This window comes from Nymphalis io, chromosome 24, assembly GCF_905147045.1.
Source record: "Nymphalis io chromosome 24, ilAglIoxx1.1, whole genome shotgun sequence".
Taxonomy (NCBI): Eukaryota; Metazoa; Arthropoda; class Insecta; order Lepidoptera; family Nymphalidae; genus Nymphalis; species Nymphalis io.
In genome coordinates, this window is record NC_065911.1 from 1,699,459 (window position 1) to 1,726,773 (window position 27,315).

At 36.6% G+C, this 27,315-nt stretch overlaps 1 protein-coding gene across 17 annotated transcripts in view; it reads left to right on the forward strand.

Annotated features, from left to right (window-relative positions):
- LOC126777964 (muscle calcium channel subunit alpha-1-like) overlaps positions 1 to 27,315 on the forward strand; it is a 100,481-nt gene that overhangs the window by 28,989 nt on the left and 44,177 nt on the right. For 16 of the 17 annotated variants that reach the window (XR_007670107.1, XM_050501297.1, XM_050501308.1 and 13 more), the window contains exon 2: positions 5,466 to 5,758. The exons of the other annotated variant lie outside the window; for it this stretch is intronic. Coding sequence is in view for 15 of the 16 variants with exons in the window: in XM_050501297.1 (XP_050357254.1) it covers positions 5,693 to 5,758 (66 nt within the window). In the remaining variant the exon portion in view is untranslated. The remainder of the gene's footprint in view (positions 1 to 5,465; positions 5,759 to 27,315) is intronic. 17 annotated transcript variants of the gene reach the window in all.

Below are 27,315 nucleotides of genomic sequence, written 5' to 3' on the forward strand. Positions count from 1 at the left end.
GCATTTGATTTTTGGCGTGATCAACAATTGACGCATTATTTTGAATAATTTAGACGAAGGCGAAGTTAGAAAACATCGCATGGGCTTCGTCTATTCTTAAAATTATTCACTAGTGGTAGGGCAAGCCCGTCTGGGTAGGTTTTGATCTCATCAGATATTCTACCGCAAAACAGCAGTACTTTTTATAGTTGTGTTTCGGTTTGAAGGGTGAATGAGCCAGTGTAATTACAGGCACAAGGGACATAACATCTTAGTTCCCAAGATTGGTGGCGCATTGGCGATGTAAGCGATGTTACATCTTACAATGTCATTGTCTATGGGCATTGGTGACCACTTACCATCAGGTGTCCCATACGCTCGTCCGCCAACTTATAGTATAAAAAAATCTGTTATAAAAAACTTACTCTCACATAATTTTAATTGCATATACAATAAAGTTAATTTGAAAATATTAACAAATTTACTTATTCAAGTATTCAATTTAGATAAGTTAGTCCAGTTTCCATTAGTGGTCTAGTCTTCGATAGCTTTATGTAAATCCATGACATCATTGATTGCGTCAACACTTAGCGGTCCAGCTGTCTCAGCGATGACGAAGCATAGTCTCCGAATTAAGTGCTATTAACTGGTCGCTTTGATCATGTCTCTGTCTAGGGCAATCGTTTTACATTTATATATTACTTTACTTTATACTTTATTGTACACCACAAAGAGAAAATAAAAATACAAAACATGGATATAGGCCTAAATAAAAGTAGCATACAATTTTGGCGACCTTATTGCTACATAGCGATCTCTTCCAGGTAACCAACAGTGTAAGTAATAACTCATAGGATATGAGGTAGGTGGCGCTGTAGTAATAAATAATATAATTTTAATTTATGATTAAAACAAACTAATATATAGATGCCGTGGAGTACCGGCTTAGAATGGTACTCCCCCAATCTCATCCCGTGGGTGTCGTAAGAGGCGACTGAGGGACGGGGAAAAGGGGGGATGGGCAGCAGCGTCCCCCCTCCCATAAACATCTTACCCCCCTACTGCGCTCGCCAACACGCCTGCCCAGCGCGGCGAGTATGGGCAAACCCCTCCCTTAATGGCAGATGCGCCCAAAAAAAAGGCCCCCAGTTACCGGCAAGCCCGCTAGGCCCGACCAAGGTAGCGGTCGCGGTATCGGCAGGGCAGGGGGTGCTCAGAATCACCGGTTCACGGCAGGCTACCGTATAAAACGACTGCACATGGCAACGTATAATGGACGCTCGATGAGGCTGGACTATCACCTCGCCGAATTAGAAGTAGAGTTAAGTCATATAAACTGGCATATACTGGGGTTATCTGAAGTCCGAAGACAGGGGGAGGACACGATAACTCTAGAGTCCGGTAACTTACTCTACTTCCGCGAAGGTGATAACCTCTCCCAGGGTGGTGTCGGTTTTCTAGTCAAAAAGGATCTCATTAGCAGCATTGTGGAAATCAGTAGTATGTCGAACCGGGTAGCGTACCTTGTCCTAAAACTTTCCGACAGGTACTCCCTGAAGGTCGTACAGGTATATGCGCCAACTTCGACATACTCTGATGATGTGGTCGAAGCGATGTACGAGGACATCGCAAAGGCCCTCAACGACACCTCGAAGGCCCACTACAATGTTGTTATGGGAGACTTTAATGCTAAAGTGGGAGTACAAGATAGCGGTGAATCGAAAGTCGGACCTTACGGCTTGGGCTGCAGAAATCACAGGGGGCAAATGCTGGTAAATTTTCTCGAAGCGCAGGGGCTTTTTTTGATGAATTCTTTCTTTCAAAAGAAGCCTCAGGGAGGACCTGGCGAAGCCCCGATAACATATCTCTAAATATCAACTTAAAAGCCGAAAGATCGAGAATGATGAGGTCTACTCTCCGACCTACCATGCTCCAAGCTGCTCAAGGCTCCGAAAAGTTCCAAATGGAACTTCAAAATCAATTCACCGCGTTTGAAACCATAAGCAGCATTGATGAGAGAACCGACACGCTGGTCAAAATACTGCAAAACACATCCCGCAAGTGTTTTCCGCCACAGAGAAGAGACAACGCACCAAAACTCTCTGCTGAGACACTCGAGCTCATGAGAAAACGACGAGAACTACCATCGTTTTTGTCAGATAAGGCCTTAAATCGAATAATAAAAACGCTGACGCGACGCGATCTCCGACGCTCCAATACCCGTGCTCGAAGCGATGTACGAGGACATCGCAAAGGCCCTCAACGACACCTCGAAGGCCCACTACAACGTTGTTATGGGAGACTTTAATGCTAAAGTGGGAGTACAAGATAGCGGTGAATCGAAAGTCGGACCTTACGGCTTGGGCTGCAGAAATCACAGGGGGCAAATGCTGGTAAATTTTCTCGAAGCGCAGGGGCTTTTTTTGATGAATTCTTTCTTTCAAAAGAAGCCTCAGGGAGGACCTGGCGAAGCCCCGATAACATATCTCTAAATATCAACTTAAAAGCCGAAAGATCGAGAATGATGAGGTCTACTCTCCGACCTACCATGCTCCAAGCTGCTCAAGGCTCCGAAAAGTTCCAAATGGAACTTCAAAATCAATTCACCGCGTTTGAAACCATAAGCAGCATTGATGAGAGAACCGACACGCTGGTCAAAATACTGCAAAACACATCCCGCAAGTGTTTTCCGCCACAGAGAAGAGACAACGCACCAAAACTCTCTGCTGAGACACTCGAGCTCATGAGAAAACGACGAGAACTACCATCGTTTTTGTCAGATAAGGCCTTAAATCGAATAATAAAAACGCTGACGCGACGCGATCTCCGACGCTCCAATACCCGTGCCATCAAGGCTGCGATTGAGCAAAATCGGGGATCGAAAGTGTTCGCTCGCAAGTTTGGGAGGCCGCGGCTGACAAAACTTAAAACTGAAAATGGTGGGGTCGTTACCTCTAGGCCTGAGAATGTCGGAGAAGTAGAGAGGTTTTATGGGCAGTTGTTCTCTTCAAGATCGGATAAACCCGTGGGAATCAGTATTGATGACCAGCGCGCCCCTCTTATGCGCCATTACTCCGAGGAGATCCCGGTCGTTGACCAAGGCGAGATTAGGGCGGCTCTAGAACAGCTTAAAAACAACAAAGCTCCGGGAGATGACGGAATCACAACAGAGTTGCTTAAGGTAAGCGGGACTCCGGTCCTGAAAGAGCTAGCAAGCCTCTTTAACTCCGTCATCCAACATGGCAAGACCCCGGAAACGTGGAGCGGGAGTGAGGTGGTACTGTTTTTCAAGAAAGGTGATAAAACCCTCTTGAAAAACTACAGACCAGTCACGTGTATAAGCTGTTCTCAAGAGTCGTCACGAACCGTCTCGCCAGACGACTTGACGAGTTCCAGCCCCCAGAGCAAGCCGGCTTTCGATCAGGCTACAGCACCGTGGACCACATCCATACTGTGTTCGGCAGACTGTGCAGAAGACCGAAGAGTACAATCAGCCGCTGTGTATGGCATTTGTGGATTACGAGAAAGCCTTCGACTCCATCGAAACCTGGGGTGCTCGACTCATTACAGAGATGTCATATCGATTGGAGATATATCGAGGTACTGAGATGTCTGTACAACGCCGCTACAATGACTGTCCACATCCAGGACTGTAAGACGAAGGCGATCCAACTGCGCAGAGGGGTGAGACAGGTCGATGTAATATCCCCGAAACTGTTCACCAACGCGTTGGAAGACGTTTTCAAAACGCTGGATTGGACTAGGTATGGAGTCAATGTAAACGGCGAGTACATCTCACACCTTCGATTTGCCGACGATATCGTCATCATAGCAGAGTCGCTGGAACAACTCACCGAAATGCTGCGTAGCCTAGGCGAGTCTTCCCGGTGTGTCGGTCTCGGTATAAACTTGGACAAGACCAAGGTCATGTTCAATAGGCATGTCGTGCCGGGACCGATATACGTCGAGGGGAAACCTCTCGAAGTTGTTAGTGAATATACCTACCTAGGACAGATAATACAAGTCGGTAGGAACAACTTCGAGAAGGAAGCCGATCGAAGAATTCGCTTGGGATGGGCAGCATTTGGCAACCTTCGTCAAGTCCTCAAGTCGTCTATACCGCAATGTTTGAAGACGAAAGTCTTCAACCAATGCGTCTTACCTGCCATGACATACGGTGCCGAAACGTGGACACTAACTGCGGGACTAGTCCACAAATTCAAAGTCGCTCAGCGTGCTATGGAGCGAGCTATGCTCGGAGTATCTTTGAAGGATAAGATCAGAAATGAGATTATCCGGAAAAGAACCGGAGTCACCGACATAGCTTGCAAAATTAGCAGGCTGAAGTGGCAGTGGGCTGGTCACGTATGTCGTAGGACCGATGGCCGTTGGAGCAGACGAGTCCTAGAGTGGAGACCGCGAATCGGCAAGCGCAGCGTAGGGCGCCCTCCAGCCATGTGGACCGACGACCTTAAGAAGGTGGCGGGCACAAATTGGATGCGGAAGGCGGAGAACAGGGAGCTTTGGCGCACCTTGGGAGATACCTATGTTCAGCAGTGGACAACGATTGGCTGTTGATTTTTTTTTGATTTGAATATATAAATGTAAATATAAAATACAATACATACTATATATCAATAAATAAATTATATTATCAATACATATAAAATTACAAGTATACAATATAAATACATACTATAAACAATAAGAACGATAATTTAATTATATACAAGCATTTCTAATTTCAGTTGTCTGGAAGAGGTCGCTCTTTCAGCGATAAGACCGTCTTTTGTACATTCATAGTTTTTTGTTTGTGTTTCTAACTGTATATTTCTGTAACTCTTTTGGTGTACAATAAAGCATATTCTATTCTATTCTATATATTGTCACGATATATAAATATTATGTAGATAATGAATATTGTTTTTTTAGAAGTGTCATAATTTATGTAAACTAGTAAAGTAATTGATTTTGATAATAACAAACTTTGAGAATGAAATGTTACTTTTCGATTCGGTATAAGCCGTTATGGCGCAGAGGTTAGAAGAGCAGAATTTTAACTAATAGTTCCGAGTTCAACCCGGGCAAGCATCACTGAGTTTTCATACGGTTTTTATTTATAATTTATCTGTTGCTCGGCGGCGAAGGAAAATATCCTGAATGGGTCTTGCTTCTGTCTAATTTCACTGCCAGGGCTTAAACCCGCGATCATCGGGTAAATTCACGCGTTCCTCCATCTCGGCGCTCATTTTCATTTACAAAATTAATTATTAGTTTTAATTCTAAAATATATTAATTAACATGTGCTTTTAATTAATAGTGATAATAAATTACAAAAAATATTAAATATATATAATAATGTGATATTTACCGGCGTAGAACACGAATCAACATCCAACAATGTAGCACATAATTAAATCTTTTAAATTATTTTACACAGGACGTAGTTATCATATAAATTGACACTATTTTTTTCTTTGTTACAGGGGACCAAGCCGATTGAAAGCAGCGACATTCTATGAAAAATAATCCTATATTTAAATTTTTATCTAAAATTTAACATAAACAAATATAATATAATATCTATGCCTTAAGTTTCAGACATCCTATCGTATTAATTCTAAATATTTACGTAACGTATAATTCTACAATAGATAGGTTCTGTAATTTGTGTCAAAATAAATAACGTGTGGATTGAATATTGAATATTCGTATGATAACGTCGTATAGTCGTATGTCGGGAGTGGACACTCTGGTTCAACAGAGTGATATTACACAGGTAAGTCCCATTTTATTTACTATATTAAACAGCAATTGAATTACAAAATTTACTGGTTGACGATGACGACAATGAAGAGCCGGTTGGCGTGGTTGGTAGAACACTTGCCTTTCACGCCGAAGGTTGTGGGTTCGATTCCCACCCAGGACAGACATTTGTGTGCATGAACATGTCTGTTTGTCCTGAGTCTGGGTGTAATTATCTATATAAGTATGTATTTACAAAAAAGAAAAGTAGTATATCAGTTGTCTGGTTTCCATAGCACAAGCTTTATACAAGCTTAATTTGGGATCATATGGCCGTGTGTGAAAAATGTCCCAGGATATTATTATTATTATTACTGGTGGAAGGGCTTTGTGCAAGCTCGTCTGGCTAGGTACCACCCATTCATCAGATATTCTACCGTAAAACAGCAGTATTTGGTATTGTTGTGTTCCGGTTTGAAGGATGAGTGAGCCAGTGTACAGGCACAAGTGATATAAAATCTTAGGTCCCAAGGTTGGTGGCGTATTGGCGATGTAAGCGGTGGTTAACATTTCTTACAGTGCCAATTTCTAAGGGCGCTGGTGACCACTTACCATCATCCTTATTCTATATAAAAAAAAAGAATACGATCAAAGAATCAAGATGGCCCAGTGGTTAGAACGCGTGAATTTAATCGGTGATCGCGGGTTCAAACCCAGGCAAGAAATTTGTGTTTATATCATCTCGTGCTCTGTAATGGAAAACATCGTGAGGAAACCTGTATGTGTCTAATTTCACTTAAATTCTGTCATATGTGTATCAACTACACCACATTGGACTAGCGTGGTGCCTTAGGCCAGCAGTGAGACACTTACTGTTAGTTTACTTTTTTTACTTTTAATGTGATCATGATCAATAATAGCCCAGTTACATTTAGATAAAATAATGTCCTAACATTGTCATCCTTAGGGTTAATAATTTTATTTCAAATTTAAATGGCACCAAATAAGAAGTATACCTTCCCACACAAGAAAATATTTTTCCAAAACATTTCATAAACAACGGAGTTATAAGGTAAAAAAACACTGAATTAGGAAACTCCTCCGTTTTTTAAGTCTCTTAAAAATAGGACGGAATAAATAATCTGCTTCTTTTGAAGTCGGCTGAATATAAAGGCCAGAGCTTTCAATTACCACTTAACCCGAAACGATAAAAGATAAAATCCGAGATTGACCTCCAGTTGCTTAGTGGTAAGGAAACTTGAATCTTAACCGATGATAACAGAAAAGAAGCGTCAGCGTATTTATGTTTATGATCATCATCTCGTGCTACTAACCAGCATAGAAACAGTGTCGTAGAATAAGTACCAAACATTTTCTAGGAGGCCTTAACTTGCAACGGGACCCTAGCTATGGTCACATTACATAAGTTTAATCCTTTCAAATACTTTATACTTATTTATATTGTAGTGTGAATGTCCCACAGCTGGGCTTAGACCTCTTCTTATAAGAACGTTTGAAAGATAACTATTGTTACAATATATCAACTGACAACTCTCACGAAGCAAGTCACACTGGTGGTAGAGCTTTGTGCAAGCTCGTCTAGGTAGGTACCACCCACTCATCAGATATTCTACCGCAAAACAGCAGTACTTGGTATTGTTGTGTTCCGGTTTTAAGGGTGAGTGAGCCAGTGTAATTACAGGCACAAGGGACATAACATCTTAGTTCCCAAGGTTGGTGGCGTATTGGTGATGTAAGCGATGTTTATCATTTCTTACATGCCAATGTCTATGGGTGTTGGTGACCATTTACCATCAGGTCGCCCACATCTTCGTCTCATATCGCTCGTCCGCCTTCCTACACTATTAAAAAAAGTCTTTATTTAATTTGCCCGTTACACGGACTTAGTGTGCAGAAGATGTCATTATTTATCGGTCATGTAGAAAATACAATAAAAACTTTAAAAAAAAAGAAATATCTTAATCCTAAATTATAATAATTATTATTCTTTTTACCTTTATATATGCTACTAATTTTGTGTTCATATTTTAATTTTTTATTAGAATGTATTTTTTATAGAATTATCCTAATAGCTGTTTGACATTTTTGTTTAATTTTCACTCATATTAATTAATTGTTAATTATATGTCGTAATTTACACTTCTTGTTTTCATTTGCTCGCATTTAAATTACGTACTTTCGAAAACTTTATTGGTCGAAGTTTTATCCTTATTTTTTTATATAAATACGTTATTTTGTAGTATTTGTTTCATAAATAAAATATAATAAATATTTAATAATAGACTAATTTGCGTAATGAGAAAAATAAAAGGTTTAAGTATATGTAGAAAAATTAAATAAAAGCCCGTAAGAAATCGAGACGGGCAGCTTGTTAGACTTTCTATGACCCACAGGGACAGCAGTTACGCTCAACGTAGCTAGTACATAATCCGCTAATTAACATGACATTTTAAAATACTTTCTTTTATATCCAACAACTTTCGTATTATACTTTAATTATGAAATACAAGTCCACAGTTGTATGAAAAGCCGGCGGCCACGATTTTTCTATAGTAAACTAAATTTTTCCAAGTAAAAATTAAATTTCGTAACATGTTCTCCTAAATCCTTTCATCACAACGTAGATTGTGAAATGAATTTTAAACAAAAATCTGCATTTTTATTGATACGTATTATATGATCTACTGGACCTGTAAAGTTAGATAGAATTTATAATGAACGGGAGTCGGGACACGTCGCTACGTGTCCCGACTTAGCACTGGTACATAGGGGTCTCGTCACGGTAGCATGCGAAAGCGATCCCGTGGCGCTCCTAGTTAAGCCGGAAAGGGTACCGCTGATTTTTTAGTGGGTATTCCGATGTTCGTGGCGCACTCTGCGCCTTGGACACCGGCAAGCCCCACATACCCTGCCACTGTTCCCGGGGGAGAAACGCGTAAAGCGTTTTTCCAGTGTTAAAAAAAAGGAACATAGGGGTTCATATGAAATGTAAACTACATTGAGACAAACATACAAAAACATTTGGAAATAAGGATGTATATCTATCTATAGTTACTGGCTCACACACCCTTCACACCGAAACACAACAATACTAAATAATGCTGTTTGGAGATAGAATATGTGAGCGTAAGACAGAACCTACCCAGACGGGCTTGCACAAAGCTCTGCCGCAAAGTAAGAATTTGTTAAATATATAAATAATTAGTTTTCGCTCGCGGCTTCACGTGGTAATGGATGGGCAGGTTTTAGGTATAAAAAGTAGCCTATATTCCTTCCTCGGGGTTCAATCTTGCTTCATACCAAATTTCATCAAAATGGGTTCATTGGAAAACGTAACAGACACAGTTACGTTCGAATTTATAATATTAGTAAAGATGTTTCTAAGAAATTACTGGTGGTAGAGTTTTGTGCAAGCTCGTCTGTGTAGGTACCACCCACTCATCAGATATTCTACCGCAAAACATCAGTACTTGGTATTGTTGTGTTCCGGTTTGAAGGGTGAGTGTGCCAGTGTAATTACAGGCACAACGGACATAACATCTTAGTTCCCAAGGTTGGTGGCGCATTGTTGATGTAAGCGATGGTTAATATTTCTTACATGCCATTGTCTATGGGCGTTGGTGACCACTTACCATCAGGTGGCCCATATGGTCGTTCGCCTTCCTATTCTATAAAAAAAAATGACCATAATAGTAGTGAATTCACAGATCAATAAGCTTCGACTTAAACATACCAAGCGATGTTTGAACGCGAAGGTTTTCAATTCACTGAACACCAATCATGTTTTCATAATAAATCCTTTGATATAATAAATGTATCTTCAAACGGAATACGTTTTATTAAAATGTAATTTATATATTATATTATAGCCGAAATGGCCCAGTGATTATAACGCGTGAATCTTAACCGATGATCGTAGGTTAAAATAAAGTTTAAAAAATAAGGCCCGTCTTCGTACGGATAAGATTAAATTAAAGTAAAATTCATACGACGTAACTTTTTAAATTTTTTATTTGTTCCAAATTTTAAACGATCAATCATTTATTTAAAATCCGTTCTTTGTGAGCGTCAACGTCGTGAAAGGAAAAACTGTGCTAAATTTTCTTGTCGATCGAATCATCAATCAAAGAAATAATATTTATATATAGATTACTTGCACCGCGCTCTGGCGTTGCTTGAATATTATTTACACATTATATATATAATAAATATTACGTTTTTGAAACCGTATAAAAACTCAAAACGAATTACTGCCAGCCTCATATAAATTTATAACCAAATGTAGCCTATAGATTGTTCTATGTAGCTTTCAATAGCTTTGAAAGTACTTGTACGGCTTAAAAACGATAAGACTAGGTATATAAACGTGAACCGTATACCACATAAGATTTGAACATGCTCAACCCACATCGACCCACCCGAAATCGGTATCATTCTATAGGCTATTCCAATAAAAGGATTGAAAAACAAAAAACAACTTTGACATTTAATTGCTCGAGATCTTGAATAATCTATGACAATGTTCTTCATTATGGATTCTTGGAAATATGGCGTCGTGCATGTCGGCGAAGTTATCGTAACTTTCAAAGTAAATATAAAGCAGTTAAGCGGAATAGTGTTGTATTACAAATATTGAGCAGTGAATCAATTATTATATAATAAAATAATAAATATAAATAAATAATAAAATTATTATATAATAATAATTGATTGATACTGTTTTAGTGCATAATATAAATCTATTACAAATCGCATGAAATATGTAAATTTATGAATTGTTTATATTTATTCATACTTTGAAAAGAAAAGACTGTAGGAGCGGCTTCACGTGGGCGGATTTCCTGCTAAAAATATTGCTACTGACCACGAAACCCTTAGATAACCCTGCATTGCGCAGTGAGATATAGAAGAACTTGAAGTTAGTATTCGTAGATGTTCGTACAGTATACATATATATAATTGTATATGATTATTACATGTTAAAGCCTAGATGGCCCAGTGGTTAGAACGCGTGAATCTAAACCGATGATCTTGGGTTCAAACCCAGGCAAGCACCACTGAATTTTCATGTGCTTAATTTGTGTTTATAATTCATCTCGTGCTTAACGGCGAAGGAAAATATCATGAGGATACCTGCATGTGTCAAATTTCACTAAAATTCTGCGTGCATTCGACCAACCCACATTGGGGCAGCGTGGTGGGATAAGATCCAAACCTTTTACTCGAAAAAAAAAAGGAGAAGAGGCCTTAGCCCAGCAGTGGGATATTCACAGGCTGTTACTGTTACTATACTGTATGACATGTCTCATTTTTTTTGATTGATAAAAAGGAGTACTACAGAGTCCTTTGCCGGTTCTTTTCCGTCGAATCCACATTCCAATCCTGTGGCTATATATTAAAAAATCGTAAAATGGCGAATAAAGTATTTGTGAGAGCCTCGAATAAAGTATATTTAGAGTTTGTGTTTATCTTCCACATTCAAATATGCCGGCACACCCCGTACGACAATGCGTGCGCCCATGTGTCCCAACGGGATTTCACGTGACGTCACAAAGCTCACACACGGAACTTTGACGATAGCATCGTAAAACTACACTCCATTTATCAAAATATACTACGTAGCTTAGAAGCAACACGGAAATAAACAATTAATCATACTAACATTTTTTTTCTCGCTGGAAAAACACATTTATGTGTTTCCCCCACATGAGGTGGGGGGGTATATGGGACTCATCGGCGCTGAAGGCGCCGGAAGACCTACTAAAAAACCAGCGGTACCCATTCCGTCTTGTCGGGGGAAGTCACGGGATCGCTTGCGCATACTACCGTGCCGTAATCATACCAACATATAATAGACTAAGAAAAGTAAGTAAAAAGTGCTTGCCCGGGTTTGAACCCACGATCATCGGTTAAGATTCACGCGTTCTAACCACTAGGCCATCTCGGCTTTTTTTCTGTGTCCATGCTTAACTCAAATACATAATGGGTATAAGATTCGGTGAAACAATTCAACGAACAAAACTTTTCACATAATATATTAGTAGCTGTACATATTGAAAGCTAAAAATACATCGCGTGTCGAAACACAAAGTTTACTCCGATATGCTACTTACTACTTAATACAAATAGTAACGTTAGTACATAAAATTAAGCCTTCGTTCATATATCATTTTTTTTATAGAATAGGGAGGCGGACGAACTTATGGGCCACCTGATGGTAAGTGGTCACCAACGCCCATAGACATCGGCATTGTAAGAAATATTAACCATCGCTTACATCACCAATGCGCCACCTACCTTGGGAACTAAGATGTTATGTCCCTTGTGCCTGTAATTACACTGGCTCACTCACCCTTCAAACCGGAACACAACAATATCGAGTACTGCTGTTTTGCGGTAGAATATCTGATGGGTGGGTGGTACCCAGATGAGCTTGCACAAAGCCCTACCACCAGTAACATTTAAAAAGGTTGTATTTTGTGTAATGACGTAATTTAAAATATAGTCACGGGCACAAAAAAAATCCACCCCTTAAAAATAATTGAACTAATAATGACTTTTAAAGAACTTGTATGATGTTTTGTAGTTCAAGGTCCTTTAGAAAAGTCAAATCAAAAAGTAACAAAAAAATGGGTAACGATTATAAAAGGTTGCTAGGCTACCAGGCCGTACCTCCTTGGCGCATAAGATGAGTGAAAAATAACTTTATATTAAATCTGGGTATAAATCTCGAGATGATGTTTGTTTTCTGCCAATTTGTTTTGATAAATTGTGTATACAAATGTAATATCATAATTTATAGGTAGATTTTGTGAATTTTTTTTTTAATCTAAAATCTGTTTAAATTTTCACTATTTTTGGATGCCCAAGATTAATAAATGTCGTCAAAAACATAATATTATATGCGTGGGATGTGTCGCGTTGAAAGCGCACCCGCAAATTGTACGTAATTTATTATACAATAACATTTGCATACCATCTTATGGTTGTTGTGGCGGGAAATTAATCATTGTAACATCAAAAATGAACCTACAACTTTCCAAATAAATAATTTGAATTTGAAAAAAAAACACCAACGTTATACTGAATGAGACCAATACACAAACCGTATGTACCCCGTCTCCGCAGGCGGAAACGAGGTCCCGGCTTGACGTCTCGTCGACGGACATGACGACCGCAGGCGTTCCGCATAGCGCCTCCATTCGACGTCGTAAACGAATGTGCATCCTCATAGATTACACAATGAGGGTGTGTTACTTCTCTGAGTTTTAGAACTCGGTCACCGAAACGGCCGTTTATTTTTTATACGAATGACGCGAATGGTTTGACGATATATAAATGTTACGGTTCTTTTAAGTAAGTACCTAAGCGACTTCATGAGTGAGCTTCCCCGGTTCTAATAATAATTAGTTATCAATAGGCCGGTGGACATGGTTGGTAGATACTTGCCGTTCATGCCGAAGGTTGTGGGTTCGATTCCCACCCAGGACAGACATTTGTGTTCATGAACATGTCTGTTTGTCTTGAGTCTGGGAGTAATTACCTATACAAGTATGTATTTACAAAATAAAAGTAGTATATGTAGTATATCAGTTGTCTGGTTTCCATAATACAAGCTCTGCTTAGTTTGAGATCGGATGGCCGTGTGTGAATAATGTCCCAGGATATTATTATTATTATTATATAGATGATATTTCATATATTATGCCCCTTGTGTGATTTTGAGATGTTGAGGGTCGGTGGCCTTTACTTTTATTGTTGGCCGTGGCCTAAGAGAGAAGGGATTTGACAGTCGCTCTGAGTCTTATTTGGCGCAAAGGTTATCCATTGCCGTACGGCGTGGAAAAGCGGTCTGTGTTATGGACAGCTTGAGTCGGGTAGGGATCAGGGGGAACTTTTTGCAATTTTAATATGTGAATTTAATGATATTAGTATGTTAAACATATATTAGCAATAATACCTATTTCATTAATTGCGCAGGAGATATTATAGTGCACAAGTGTGTGCGCAAACACAGGTGCACTCTCTATTCCCTTACTCTCATAATCCGATGGGACGGTAATCCGTCCAAACCAACGGCTTTACGTGCTTTCCGAGGCACGGGAGTGTACACAATTCCAACTTCCACTTCCTTTCTGACAGAAAAACTCAATAACTTTTTTTTTTATTGACCCGACCTGCCAATTGGACTCAGGACTTCCGGGTCTGCGGCCTTACGTCAAGCCATTAGACCAACACGGTAGTCAAGAGCAGAGGCCGTAGCAATAATATTGATTGTTTTGAAATATAGTAACAGCCTCCTCTCCTTTTTTGAGGAGAAAGTTTCGAACTTATTCCACCACGCTGCTCCAATGCGGGTTGATGAAAAACACCTCACGATGTTTTTCTTCTCCGTCAAGCAGGAAATAATTGTAAACACAAATTAAGCACATGAAAATTCAGTGGTGCTTTTTTTGGCTTGAACCCACGATCATCGGGTAAGATTCACGCGTTCTAACCACTGGACCTTCTCGGCTTTGAAAAGTCGAACTTGTAACTCCAAGCTTCCCACTTGACTAAGTCCTTAAAAGTACCTTGGATAACTTTTTTTTTTAAATGGAATAATCGTTAATACTTAAATGGTTTTAGCATTGCCCATTAATACATTAAAATTTCATGTTACAGTACAGTACAGTAACAGCCTGTTAATGTCTCACTGCTGGCCTAAGGCCTCCTCTCTCTTTTGAGGAGAAGGTTTGAGCTTATTCCACCACGATGCTCCAATGCGGGTTGGTGCATGTGGCATAATTTCAATGAAATAAGACACATACAGGTTTCCTTACGATGTTTTCCGTCAACATTAAAATCGCACGTTAAGAAAATATTAATAAAACATTGTCAATAATAGATTAAACATTGAATATTTATTTATTTATCAATAAGCAGTATAACCTAATCTCGTTATTTACATAGTCGATAAAAGGCAACGTGATATTTGTTGATTTTCTTGGAGGATGTCTTATATAAAATAATAAATCAATACTACAATGATGCTAGAACTACACAACTTACTTCAACCACCGGTTTGAAGAGTGAGTGAGCCAGTGCAATTACAGACACAAGGGACATAACATCTTATTTCCCATGGTTGGTGGCGCATTGGCGATGTAAGCGATGGATAACATTTCTTACAATGCCAATGTATATGGGCGTTGGTGACCACTTACCAATAGGTGGCCCATATGTTCGTCCACCTAGATATACAAAAAAAACAACTGTGTTTTATTTCGGTTATATATCCTTTTGAAGATAAGCTAAATAAATACGTTAATAATAACAAATATAACATATAATAGTGAAGTTTATGAGGTAGCATTTCTTCTTACATATTTTTCCTTAAGCTACTCGTACAAATCGCGTCTGCTGGCCCAGATTCCTACGTCTCTAGGACGACACTTGTCTCGCTTTATTGCGTTTCTCATGAATTGTTGTAGATTAATTCAATTATTTGCGTTTTTATTTCTTTATTACGACATCGGAATGTTTTATTTAATTTATTCTACTGTTGGATGTTTTTGTCTCGTCCTCTTTCTTGGTTAACGTCTGCTTAATGAAGTGTGTTCTTATCTATCTATTCGACTATTATGACTATTTGGGATGACGTTATCTTGACTGAATATATCTAGATTTAACAACGAAATATAATATAATTGCCGTTCTGGCTGATTCAACAAAACCCAAGACCGCTTCTAACCGATTAACTTGTTGTAGTGTACAAAACAACGACGATATTCAACAAGTACTCTTCTACATTTTAGAACTGTTATTTGTGAGTATTATTAGTTTAATAAAATTATTTTGTCTGTTCTAGCTACCTATCTCTATCTATCTACCAAAAAGTTAATAGAAAGAAAGAAAGAAAATAGTAAACAGTTATTTAGAATGGGTGGCAAAGAGCTACATTGCTATTCTATAAAAAATAACTTCGTATTAAACTTGTGAAATGTTGAAACTAACGGTGATATGCTATTTTGATGCGCGTATCCTTTAAGTGTTATGATTATTAAAGTTAATATCGCATATCACTATATAAGTGTTCACGATCGTGTCTTTCTGTAATTTTCGAATTTATTCTTACAAAATTTTGGATTTTGTAAGAATAAATAAAGTCATAAATGCCACACAGAGTCCAAGAATCTATTTGTAAGAATCGATTCTGATATGAACTGACATCAAATGCTATTAAACTTATGACGTCATAATGCCGTCATAACGAACGATAATATTTTAGTGAAATTATAGTTGTTTTTTTGGATTCATTTAGTGCTTTAACTGATTTTAGAAAAGAGAGTCCTTGATTTACGGTAAAATTGATATATATTTTTATAATAGTGTCACTGACGTTATCTTCATCATAAAAGAAAACAAAGCCTCCTTTAAAATATTTCTCAAACATACAAAAAGTCTCCGATCTTCAAAAAACTCTGGTCTCAATTGCAAAGTGTAAACGAATATTTTTTTTATAATCTCAGTCTATTGCGTATGAAGCAAAGATTCGTATTAATTCGACGAAACTTGAAATATGTTTACACTAATCTGGCGCCGGCATTTTATAAATATTGCAACAGGTCGCGCCGGAAACACGGAATTACAAAGTTTATTGGTTTCACTTGTAATCGTCTGCATTTATTTACCTCGCCTTGGCTCATTTAAAATGACCTGAACTATTACTGAGCTGGAATCAACTGACCTACTTTTTTTAATTTTTCCGGTTTTTCCTACTCATTGATCATCAGGTGACGCATCTGCAAGCCCTCCGTTGTTCGTAATGGGTGGTTGTAATCACTTTGCATCAGATGAGCCTCAAGTACGCTTGCTCTTACATAAAAAAACAACTTACACGAGTATACATATAATAAGTATGTAAAGCCGAATAAATACCATAATACCATGTATATAAAATGTATATATAAAAACTTTACAGCTTAATATAAAACGTAAATGTATTAATTAGCGAAGTTAAAAACATCGTATGCAAATTTTACTATTTAGTTTATTTATTATAACTTCTCAATATAATCGTATTATACAAATACTCAAAGCGTAAAACACCCTTATGGTTGCGGGAAATCAACCAACCAGAAACAGCATTTCCAATGATCCCTCATGATGTCACACAGACGGCCGCAATGCAAGTCTGAATAAATTTTCTTGCAGTGTTTATTAAAAGCGCCGACCATAAATAAATGAGAGTATACATTATATTGAATCGATTTGACAAACCATTTAAATAATATAAATATTTAAATAAAGAATAGAAGAAGATCAAAGCCGAAAGAAAAGAATTGTAAGGCGTCAGAAAGTGATAAACGACATTGACTATAACAATTATAGCAATTAAAGGTTACATGTGTCAAAATAGCGTGTCAGTGTGAGTCGATTTAAAACATTTCACAAGGGAGATACATAGCGAGTTCATATCACTGCTGATACTTATGAATATTATTGAGTTCTTTTTGAGTATTACATTTATAATTAATCGTGAGGAAATGAATGAATGTTTCAAGTGAAAATATGTCCTATTTGTATCCACCAATCCACATTGAAGTGGCGTGGTGTAATAAGGTCTTATTACCTCCTACCTCCTCTCCCTTTGAGAAGAAGGTTTGGAGCTTATTTAACGCTGCTCCAATGCGGGTTGGTGGAATACACATGTGGCAGAATTTCAGTGAAATTTGACATGCAGGTTTCCTCAAAATGTTTTCCTTCATCGTCAAGCACGAGATGAATTAACACAAATTAAGCACATGGAAATTCAGTGGTGCTTGCCCGGGTTTGAATTAACTTTAATTCAGTTTCACACAATCTATTGGGCTAAAAATTTACACACATTTAACGCTGATGATCATAAAATCAAGTACTTACAATGAATTTTGTTATTTTATAATAATTCATGGATTTAATAAAAGTTATTAAAAACATAATTATCTTTTAACTTCATGTTGTATTAATGTATATAACATAGTAAATCGATTTTGATGTAATTTGATAGAAGCAAGCTTGAAGGAAGAATATAGGCTTTTTTTACCTAATCCTAATCCCTCCACCTAACAAACGAGCGAAGCTATTTTAATATAAAAAAAAACAAATACTATTTGATTACATACACTTCAGTTTAATTTAGAAATTGAAAAAAATGGTTATGTATTTTTTTAAGGAGAAACTTAATCGTACATATGTAATTCAATAATTTATTACATATAATTAACTAAAGTAAGTAATATAAGATTAAGGAAGAGAAGTTTTTTAATTAGTTATTCTTTTGTTTACATTATACATTGAAAACGGATAGATATTTTGCAAGCTCGGGACGTGTTTGATGCCAACAGCGCTATCGTTTCGATTGCTCTCAAACATAACCCGGTCGATGGCTCTTCTAATTAGTTGCATAGGGGATTAGGTTGAACTTAGTTATGTCAGTTACATATATAGCTATCAAATATATGATTTTGACGTCAAATGCAAGCCAATATTTATATTGGAAGTAAATACCCTATATTGATCAAATTTTTTTAATCCTGAAATGTGATTGTGCTGCTGGTAATAAGCGTGTAGCCACATTAAAATAACATTAATTTAAATTAAAGAAAAGATACTAATACAAATAAAAAAAAACAATATAAAATTTCGGGTTCAAACCCGATAACACTACCGAGTTATCATTAAGCTTTATTTGTGCTTATAATTTATTTCGCGATGATGGAACATCGTAAAGAAACTTGCATGTTTCAGATAATATTCTGACACATGTTCGCAGACAAAAAAGTTCGAATCAAGAGAGGAAACCTTAGCCCAGCAGAGGGACATGTACTATTTATTCCTTTATTCGTGACTAATTTCTGACCGGCCAACTTAAATTGCACGTATTGTAAAATATTTCACTCATCTTTTAAATTTGCAAACAGCTACTCAAATTATAGTTGAGCTGTAGATTAATATACGAATGTATCGCGTGATACCTAGATGAGACTGCAAGAAATAATACGTATGGCGTTATACATAAACAAAAGCTTATCTTGGAGGCAACTAGTGCATGGAGGCAACGGTTACAAAGCCATTAAGCAAACTAGTGACTCATTTACTGCCTTAGAAGTATTTTAATAAATAAGGAATGCTTATTACACACTTTACAATATATCTACAACTAGTTACTGGTGGTAGGACTTTGACTGGTGGTAGGACGGAGAGAGCATATGGGCCACCTGATGGTAAGTGATCACTAAAGTCTATAGACACTGGCATTGTAAGAAATGATAATCATCGCTAATGCGCCACTAACCTTTACCTTAGGAATTAAGATGTTATGTCCCTTGTGCCTGTAGTTACACTGGCTCACTAACCCTTCAAACTGGAACACAACAATATCAAGTACTGCTTATGTAGAATATCTGATGAGTGGGTGGTGTCTACCCAGACGAGCTTGCACAAAGCCCTACCACCAGTGAAATTTGCTATTATAATGGTAGTGAGATTTATTATATACCTTATTAACTATACATGTATTTATATCATCAACACAATTATTTTGATAGAAACAATGACAAACATTTTATAAACGCTCAAAGTAAATATAAAATTGCACCGCCGAGTTTCCGATTTTAAAAAGTCAATACATCCTTCCTCTGTTCGATTCTGCACTAAAATATCCGGCATTCGTTGGTAAATTTTACATTTACCAACAAATAGATTTAGAGTTCATATTAAAAATGCGAAAGAGCGAGATTTATTGAGTGGTTAGAACTCGTGAATCTTAAACGGTGATCGCTGGTTCAAAACCGGCAAGCACCAATGAATTTTTATTTGCTTAATTTATGTTTATAAGTCTTCTCGGGTAAGGTGGTGAAGGACAACATCGTGAGGAAATCTACATCTGTCTAATTTAACCGAAATTCTACCACATGTGTAGAGGAGGCCTTAGCCCGGCAGTGGGACATTATTATCTCTTATTTACAATTGAATGATACTGAAAGTTCTCTGTGATTCTGTTGTCAAAGCGTATGTATTTTTTTTATTATTATTTTATTTATTTGGACAAGCCAACAGTACTCACGAAAAATGATGTGTAAAATATAAAGCTGACGTCGTCTGACCCTCGAAATCTCACTCTTATACGTCTTATGCTCGAAGTTACCATGTTCCGTACTATGTTCCGAGCTCTAAGAAGTTTATACCTAAAAATAAATTAAAAAATTAAAACAAAATCACATTATGTGTAAAACACTTTAAACACTTACTGTATATAAAAGAATTGTGTATAATAGATATTTACATAATAATAATAGTATGAAGTATTCATTTTCTCTCTCGTATTGCGATATTTAAAGCAGTAAAGATTCACTATTATCATAAAAGATGATTACAATCCCGTAGTTCATATCTGTCTAGACGTACTATGCATTCAATAACCCATGCTCAATATTTATAAATCACATTACAAGAAAAAAGTTTCTGCTATTACAACGAATTTTACAAAAAATTGAGTCAAACACATGTCGTTCAACATAACATACGTGAAACGTCGTAAGTCGGCTTAGGTGATATGCTATTTTGATGCTTTTGGTAGTTCACTCACCTTTCTAACCGGAACACAATCATATATAAGAAGAAAGGTCCTGATGTGACTGATTTCGGCCATGGCGACCAATCTCAAGAGAGATTAGCTAACTGCGCAGGAGATATTATAGCGCACAAGTTTGTACGCAGACACAGGTGCACTCTCCTTTCCCTAGCTCTCATAATCCGATGGAATGGCAATCTGACACGATCCGAAAGAGTTCAGGCGCAGGACCAACGGCTTTAAGTGCTTTTCGAGGCACGGGAGAGTACACACATCCAACTTCCAGAATCCGGGCTGCTATTGAGAATCTTCTAACGGAAAAACCCAATATTTTTTATTGGCCCGACCTGGGAATTGAACCCAGGATCTCCGGGTCAACGGCCTTATATCTAGCCACTAGACCAACGAGGCAGTCATGCACATGCTTGTACTATTTGCCACAGTTTTTGATTAAACGACAAACAATCACTCATTAGACATGTACTTAGTAGTAATAAGAGTTATCTTATTCGCACAACCAGCAATGCTTAGTATTGTTGTGTTCCTGTTTGAGATGTGAACCAGTGAACTACAGGCACAAGGGACATAACATCTTCGTTCCCAAAGTTGGTGGCGCATTGGCGATGTTACGGATGGTTAAAATTTCTTACAATGCCAATGTCTATGGGCGTTGGTGACCACTTATCATCAGGCGAACCACTTGTCAGTCCGTCTAACTACTACAATAAAAGAACAAAATAAAGCTGCAAGCAATCTTTAGTAAATATTTTGTAGACTTACATTCCTGTTTGAAATATGGAGCTCAGTATACCTAACAAACGGTAACAACATCTTACAAATCAAATCTCTCCGAATACATCATTCAAATAATTATTTATATCCCAAATATGAGTTTAAGACAACATTTAAAACTGATTTGTAACATCTGTTACGAAGTTCCGCGTTATGATTCACAGAGTCTGGTATTACACCGTTTCTGGTAAATATATTTTTAGAGATCATTCAAATATCTTAATAAATAACGAGCACTGATTGGCTGATTAAACTAAAAATAACGTAATGACCAATCATTGCTTATTAAATTCGTTTCCGAAACACAATGAGTGTTTTGCTCATTTTAATGATGCCTTTTTTATAAGCTATTTTAAAAATACTAGTCGGTAATCTCCTCTCAAGGGACAAGTTTGAAGTTTATTCCACCACGCTGCGTTAGAAGGGGTTGGTGGAAACACATGTGCCAATTTACTTTTCGTGATTAATAAACACAAGTTGAGCTAAAGGTGAATTATAAGCACAATATGCTAATCATTGGTGTTTGACCGGGTTTGAATCCACAATCTTCGGTTATGAAGCTACTCAGCCATCACGACTTAGCAATATATACACAATAAATAGCAAAATTAAGTATGAATTTGCTAAATATATAATAATAATACGTAATTTAAGCATGCCTCAAAATATTTTTTTTAATCGAGATGGCAGTCATGGAGGCTCAAGGAACTAAGTTATTAAATCTCTTATGTTTGTAATTACATTGTCTCACTCACAAAATAGAAAAATGGCAACACAGAGTTTTGATGATTTTTATTCAATCTCAACTCACTAAAGTTATTATTGTTTAAAGTGATAGTTTTTATTTTATTTCATTTATAAAAATTTTATATAGTTTCAGACCAAACCATATTCAATTTCATTACACCTCTTCTACGATTTCTGTAATGAATCACAGCTATGGATTCTCTCTATATACAGAAACGCAATCGAGCTTGCATACTGCATAAGTGCTGCGTTATTCCTCTCGTAAAATGGTCATAAAAATAACATAAAGAACTACTGCAGTTAGTGCACTCGTGGATAATAAAAAACTCGACACTAACCTACTTACAACTCCGTACTCCGTACGCTCGAATATTATCACTCTTTATATACATGGCATCGGCCTTGAGTACAATGACATGAACGATGATTAAATATGCACGGGGATCTTTAGGGTCAGTTATATGAGAATTGATAGTTCTTGTTTCATAACAATATTTTAATGTTTACATCTCTTGGCGCGCCTAGGAAGTAAGACCTCTTATGCCGTGACCGCCAACGGCATAAGGCTCTCTACATCCCTGTGTTTGCGCGTCTACTGTATTCTTCGTTGCTTTTATGTTATTATAACAATCGAGACTGCCTGTTTGGTCTAGTTGCTAAATATAATGCCGCAGATCCCAAGGTCCTGGATTAAAACCAGACCGATGCCTTCACATCTGCGGGAAGTCCCGTGACGGCCACGTTTTTTTTTCATATTTATGAACTTGTATAAAAAAGTCTGGGTAGGTACCACGCATTCATCAGATATTTTTTTTTTTTTTATAGAATAGGAAGGAGGACGAGCATATGGGCCACCTGATGGTAAGTGGTCACCAAACGCCCTTAGACATTGGCATTGTAAGAAATGTCAACCATCGCTTATAGCCAATGCGCCACCAACCTTGGAAACTAAGATTTTATGTCCCTTGTGCCTGTAATTACACTGGCTCACTCACCCTTCAAACCGGAACACAACAATATCAAGTATTGCTGTTTTGCGGTAGAATATCTGATGAGTGGGTGGTACCTACCCAGACGAGCTTGCACAAAGCCCTACCACCAGTAAATATTCTACCGCAAAAAAGCAGTACTTAGTACTGTTGTGTTCCGGTTTAAAAAGTGAGTTAGCCAGTGTTATTACAGGCTCAAGGCACATAACATCTTAGTTTCCAAGGTTGGTGGCGCATTGGCAATGTAAGCGGTGGTTAACATTTCTTACAATTCTATTGGTGACCACTTACTATTAAGTGGCCCATATGCTCGTCCGCCTACCTATTCTATAAAAAAACAGATTTATTTTCCTTAAACTATGTATGAACTTATATCTTCAAAAATTTGCTTCATATAAGAACCCAAAATAATAAAAGTGAGATGGGACCCTCTTGGAGCTGTACTGAACCCAAGAATAATCATTGAATTCGGTTCATAAGCAAAAATGTTATCAAAGAACATAATTCAAAATATATATACAGACGCACTGAGAACCTCCTCCTTTGAAGTCGGTTAAAAGATCATTTCAATGTTCATTTAATTTCGTTTCGACGTAACAGGTGCAGACTAGAATTACTAATACTCGCATATTATTCAGAGTTGCGGAACTTCGACGCTAGATTGTTTTAGCATACGCATAAGGATTTATACATTTTCAGCTTATACGGATGCGAATATTGCTATAGTGTAAACCAAGCTCAGAGAAAAGCATCGCGTTGATCTGGTGACACTAGCCTATTGGTTATTTTATTTGAAGCTGTTGTTTTGTTATTTATTTATTTATAAAGGTTCTTCAACGAAGGATACACTCTTACGAGGACATTACATCGTGGGATAATGTTTTAAAATATGTGTGATCCTTCAATTAAAGGAGACCACAGCAAGCACATAAATAATGACTAAACTGAAATTTAAAAAATCTAAAAAGAAATGTTAGATAGCGGTACTCAATAAATAAACACAGGAACTATAAAAAGGTAAACAATGGTTAAACTAAGTTGTGCAAATGTGAGTTAAGTACTAAAAATTAAAATTAAAATAACGAATAATAATAAAACTTAAAAATTAAAAATTAAAAACTCAAAAAAAAAAATCAAAACAAAACAATATGTATTGAGAAACAATTTTTTGAGATATTTTTTAAACTTGGACAACTCTGAGGTATATGTATCTAAGTCACTGTGCTGTTTAGAGAGCGCATTATATAGTCTGCAGTTCCTTGATTATTAAATTCTTGTGGATTTTCTCTTTTATGTTTGACATTCTTGACTATAATATTACACATTTTTCTGCTTAGATTATATCTCAATATTGTTCAAATTAACATTTAATTAATTTCAATTAAAGTTATTATCAATACTGAGTACAATAAATTTCAATTTGATTTCTATTTAATTATCATACAATAATTATTACTATCATAATATGTTATTTACTAATTATTAGAAAATTTAATTAAATTATATATTGTCTTTTGAAAATGTCTGTGAAGGTCGATTGGTGGAGTTTATAATTGATTTTTTTAACTAAATCTTGATGAGAGCTTTCAATTTTTATTAATTAAATTATGTCAAAAATATCTAGCTATAACCGCTAAGCGAACCTAAAGAAAACCATGAACAATCTTCCAACAAAATAGCAAGTTTCGTCAGAATACTGACGTCACTAATCAACAATAGAATGACGCATAAAACTTCAGTGTATTTACACTGCTTCCTACAGTGAAATTCTATGTAACTCGACCGAGTGTTGAAGCGATGACGTGGCTTGAAAATTAAATTTATAAATGTTTTTACAAGAAAATACTGGCAATATTTAATATCCCTTTACATTAAAATATTTAGTATGTAACTTATAAAATTGCTGCTAATTTAACTAACCTATCTGTCGGTATAGAAAATACCTTATAAAGCTGTACATCCTTTCGTTGTTAATCAGGTTTTTTATCTAGAAATTATCAGTAGCAGAAATTGATAGTGCTTACACTTTCATTTACCTCGGATACACTTTTCGGTAATACTGGATTGCCATCCAATCTAATTATAAGGATATTAGGGTGTACCTGTACTTTGCACTCACACTTGAATTGTCCCGGCTACGGAAACCCCGTAGCCAGGACACGGACAGTGGATAATATACTATAAACAACGATTTAACCCTGAGTAGAGAGTAGCCGGTACTGAATAATTAACCTATGACAGCACTAAGGCCAAAGGCAAATACGCGTAAGGTTAAGAACTTAGTTCATTAAGCTTTTGCACTACGCTTTTGTGGATACACAAAAAGAGGTGTCAGGTTTAGTAAAAATTCCACAGCACTAAACCACTGCCGGTTTGTAAATAAGTAACAAAAATTCAAAGCAAATGAAGGCTTGCAAAGACGCTTGCCCGGGATAAAGACGACAATCTTTAGTCAAAAATCACCTGCTAGCAATAAAAATAGGGGTATTATAAGTTTAACGTGTGTATCTGTCTGCCCAGCCCTGGCATCGTAGTTCCCTTACGAACGGACCGATTTTGATACGGTTTTTTCTCTTTGAGACCTGATGTTATCGAGTTGGTTCATATATATAATAAAGTTAAAGGACCAACAAACACATTTGATTTTTAATTTTTTTGAGATTTTTTTTGTGTCTATTTATGTAAATTATTAATTTACTTTTAGTTATAAAAGGCATTATTCATCTACAATCGTATTAAAGTTTATTAAGATAAACAATGAAGGTTATATATGTGGTAATAAATAGTGGACATACGTCATCAGTTAATGTAATTCTGTAGTTAGTAGGCGGTCACCAGGCTGTATGACTCATTGCACTAGATTTTATAGATTTTCATCGAATATTACTTACCACCCACGCTTTTATCGAACTTTATTTTTCATTCTCGTATATTTTATGTATATTTTAATGTGTGTTATTTATGATTATCTTACTACTACACTAATATTATGAATGCGATACTCTGTCTATCTGTTATTTGACGGCTACACTTACACTAATTTTGATGAAGTTTGATATGAGGCAAGCTTGAGCCCCGAGGACGAACATACTTTTTTTACCTAATACCACGAGAAGGACGCCTCCCCTCCTAATATACGGGGGAAGCCGCTGTTTACTATTAATTTATATAACTAGAATTATTCTAAACGATTCATTGCCGATACCTTATACAATGTAAACATTTTGAAGGTAATAGGTAAGCTTTAACATCGTAGTTCCCAAGATTGGTGGCGCATTGGAGGAATGATTAATATTTGTAACGGTCAATGTCTATGGGTGGGGGTGACCATAAACCACCAGGTGGCCCATTTATAAGTGCCTAACTAAATTATAAAAAAATAACTACTTACAGCCGGTTATTCTTGGTATAATTATAAAATAATTTAATCTTGTAGAATTATGATTTTAAAACTAAAGACCCTATTTGAAAAAGAATAAAGTATAGTTTGTTTTGAACAATCAAAGTCTACGCTTGAACAAGGGCGTTACAATTACATAGCAACGAATACTGTGAACTATGTAAAGCAAAACAATTGAAACATACATTTAAATATATTAAAACGTATAAAAATTGGACACAACAGATTGTGCAATCTACTCAATTTTATTGTTGTATTCTAAAAGCTAATTTGAACGTTCAAACATTCAGGTTTCACAATGGAATCCAGTGGGTGGATGTATCACAAATGTATCCATTTGTTTGAGTACATCCGGTTTACATGGATTGAAAGCTCATCGTAAATATTATTTAAACAGACCATCGAAAAGATATGATTATTTATAACATATAACATAAAGCATTTTTATTGCAAATAGATGTTCAAATTTAACGATGATCAAAATTTATTCGACTGTCTTAGATGTTTGTTTAAGATATTGTGTCGACATGTGTCTTAGTATTATTTTATCGTGCTAGAATACTTGAGATCCCTGATTCGATGAAATAGAAAGAAAACTAAGTAACACAAGCCCTTAGGCCTTCAAGAGACCGACCTAGGGGCCAGCTAGGGTACAGCTAAGGTTCTTGTAGCGGGGTCCATAAGTCCAGACCCAAAAATGATATAATTTTACTCTAGCCTACGATCTCTATGTCCGAGTCTGATAGAATAAATGATCAGTTCAATTATGTAAAAGTTAAAAATTACCCCAGAATCACTACCTAAAATAAAATTATTCATTTATTTTTAATTCATTTCAAATATCAAAACATATGAAATAAATTTGTCATGAATTAATTTAACAAAAATCGATTAATAATATTTTTTTAATTATTAACAATTATTTCGCTCTTTCTGTCATTATATGTCAAATCACATTCGAAAGAAGACACGGCATTTAAAAAATATCCGCTACGCAACATTTATAAGTAAGACCGTTTATCACCGATGAAATTTCTAATTATCTT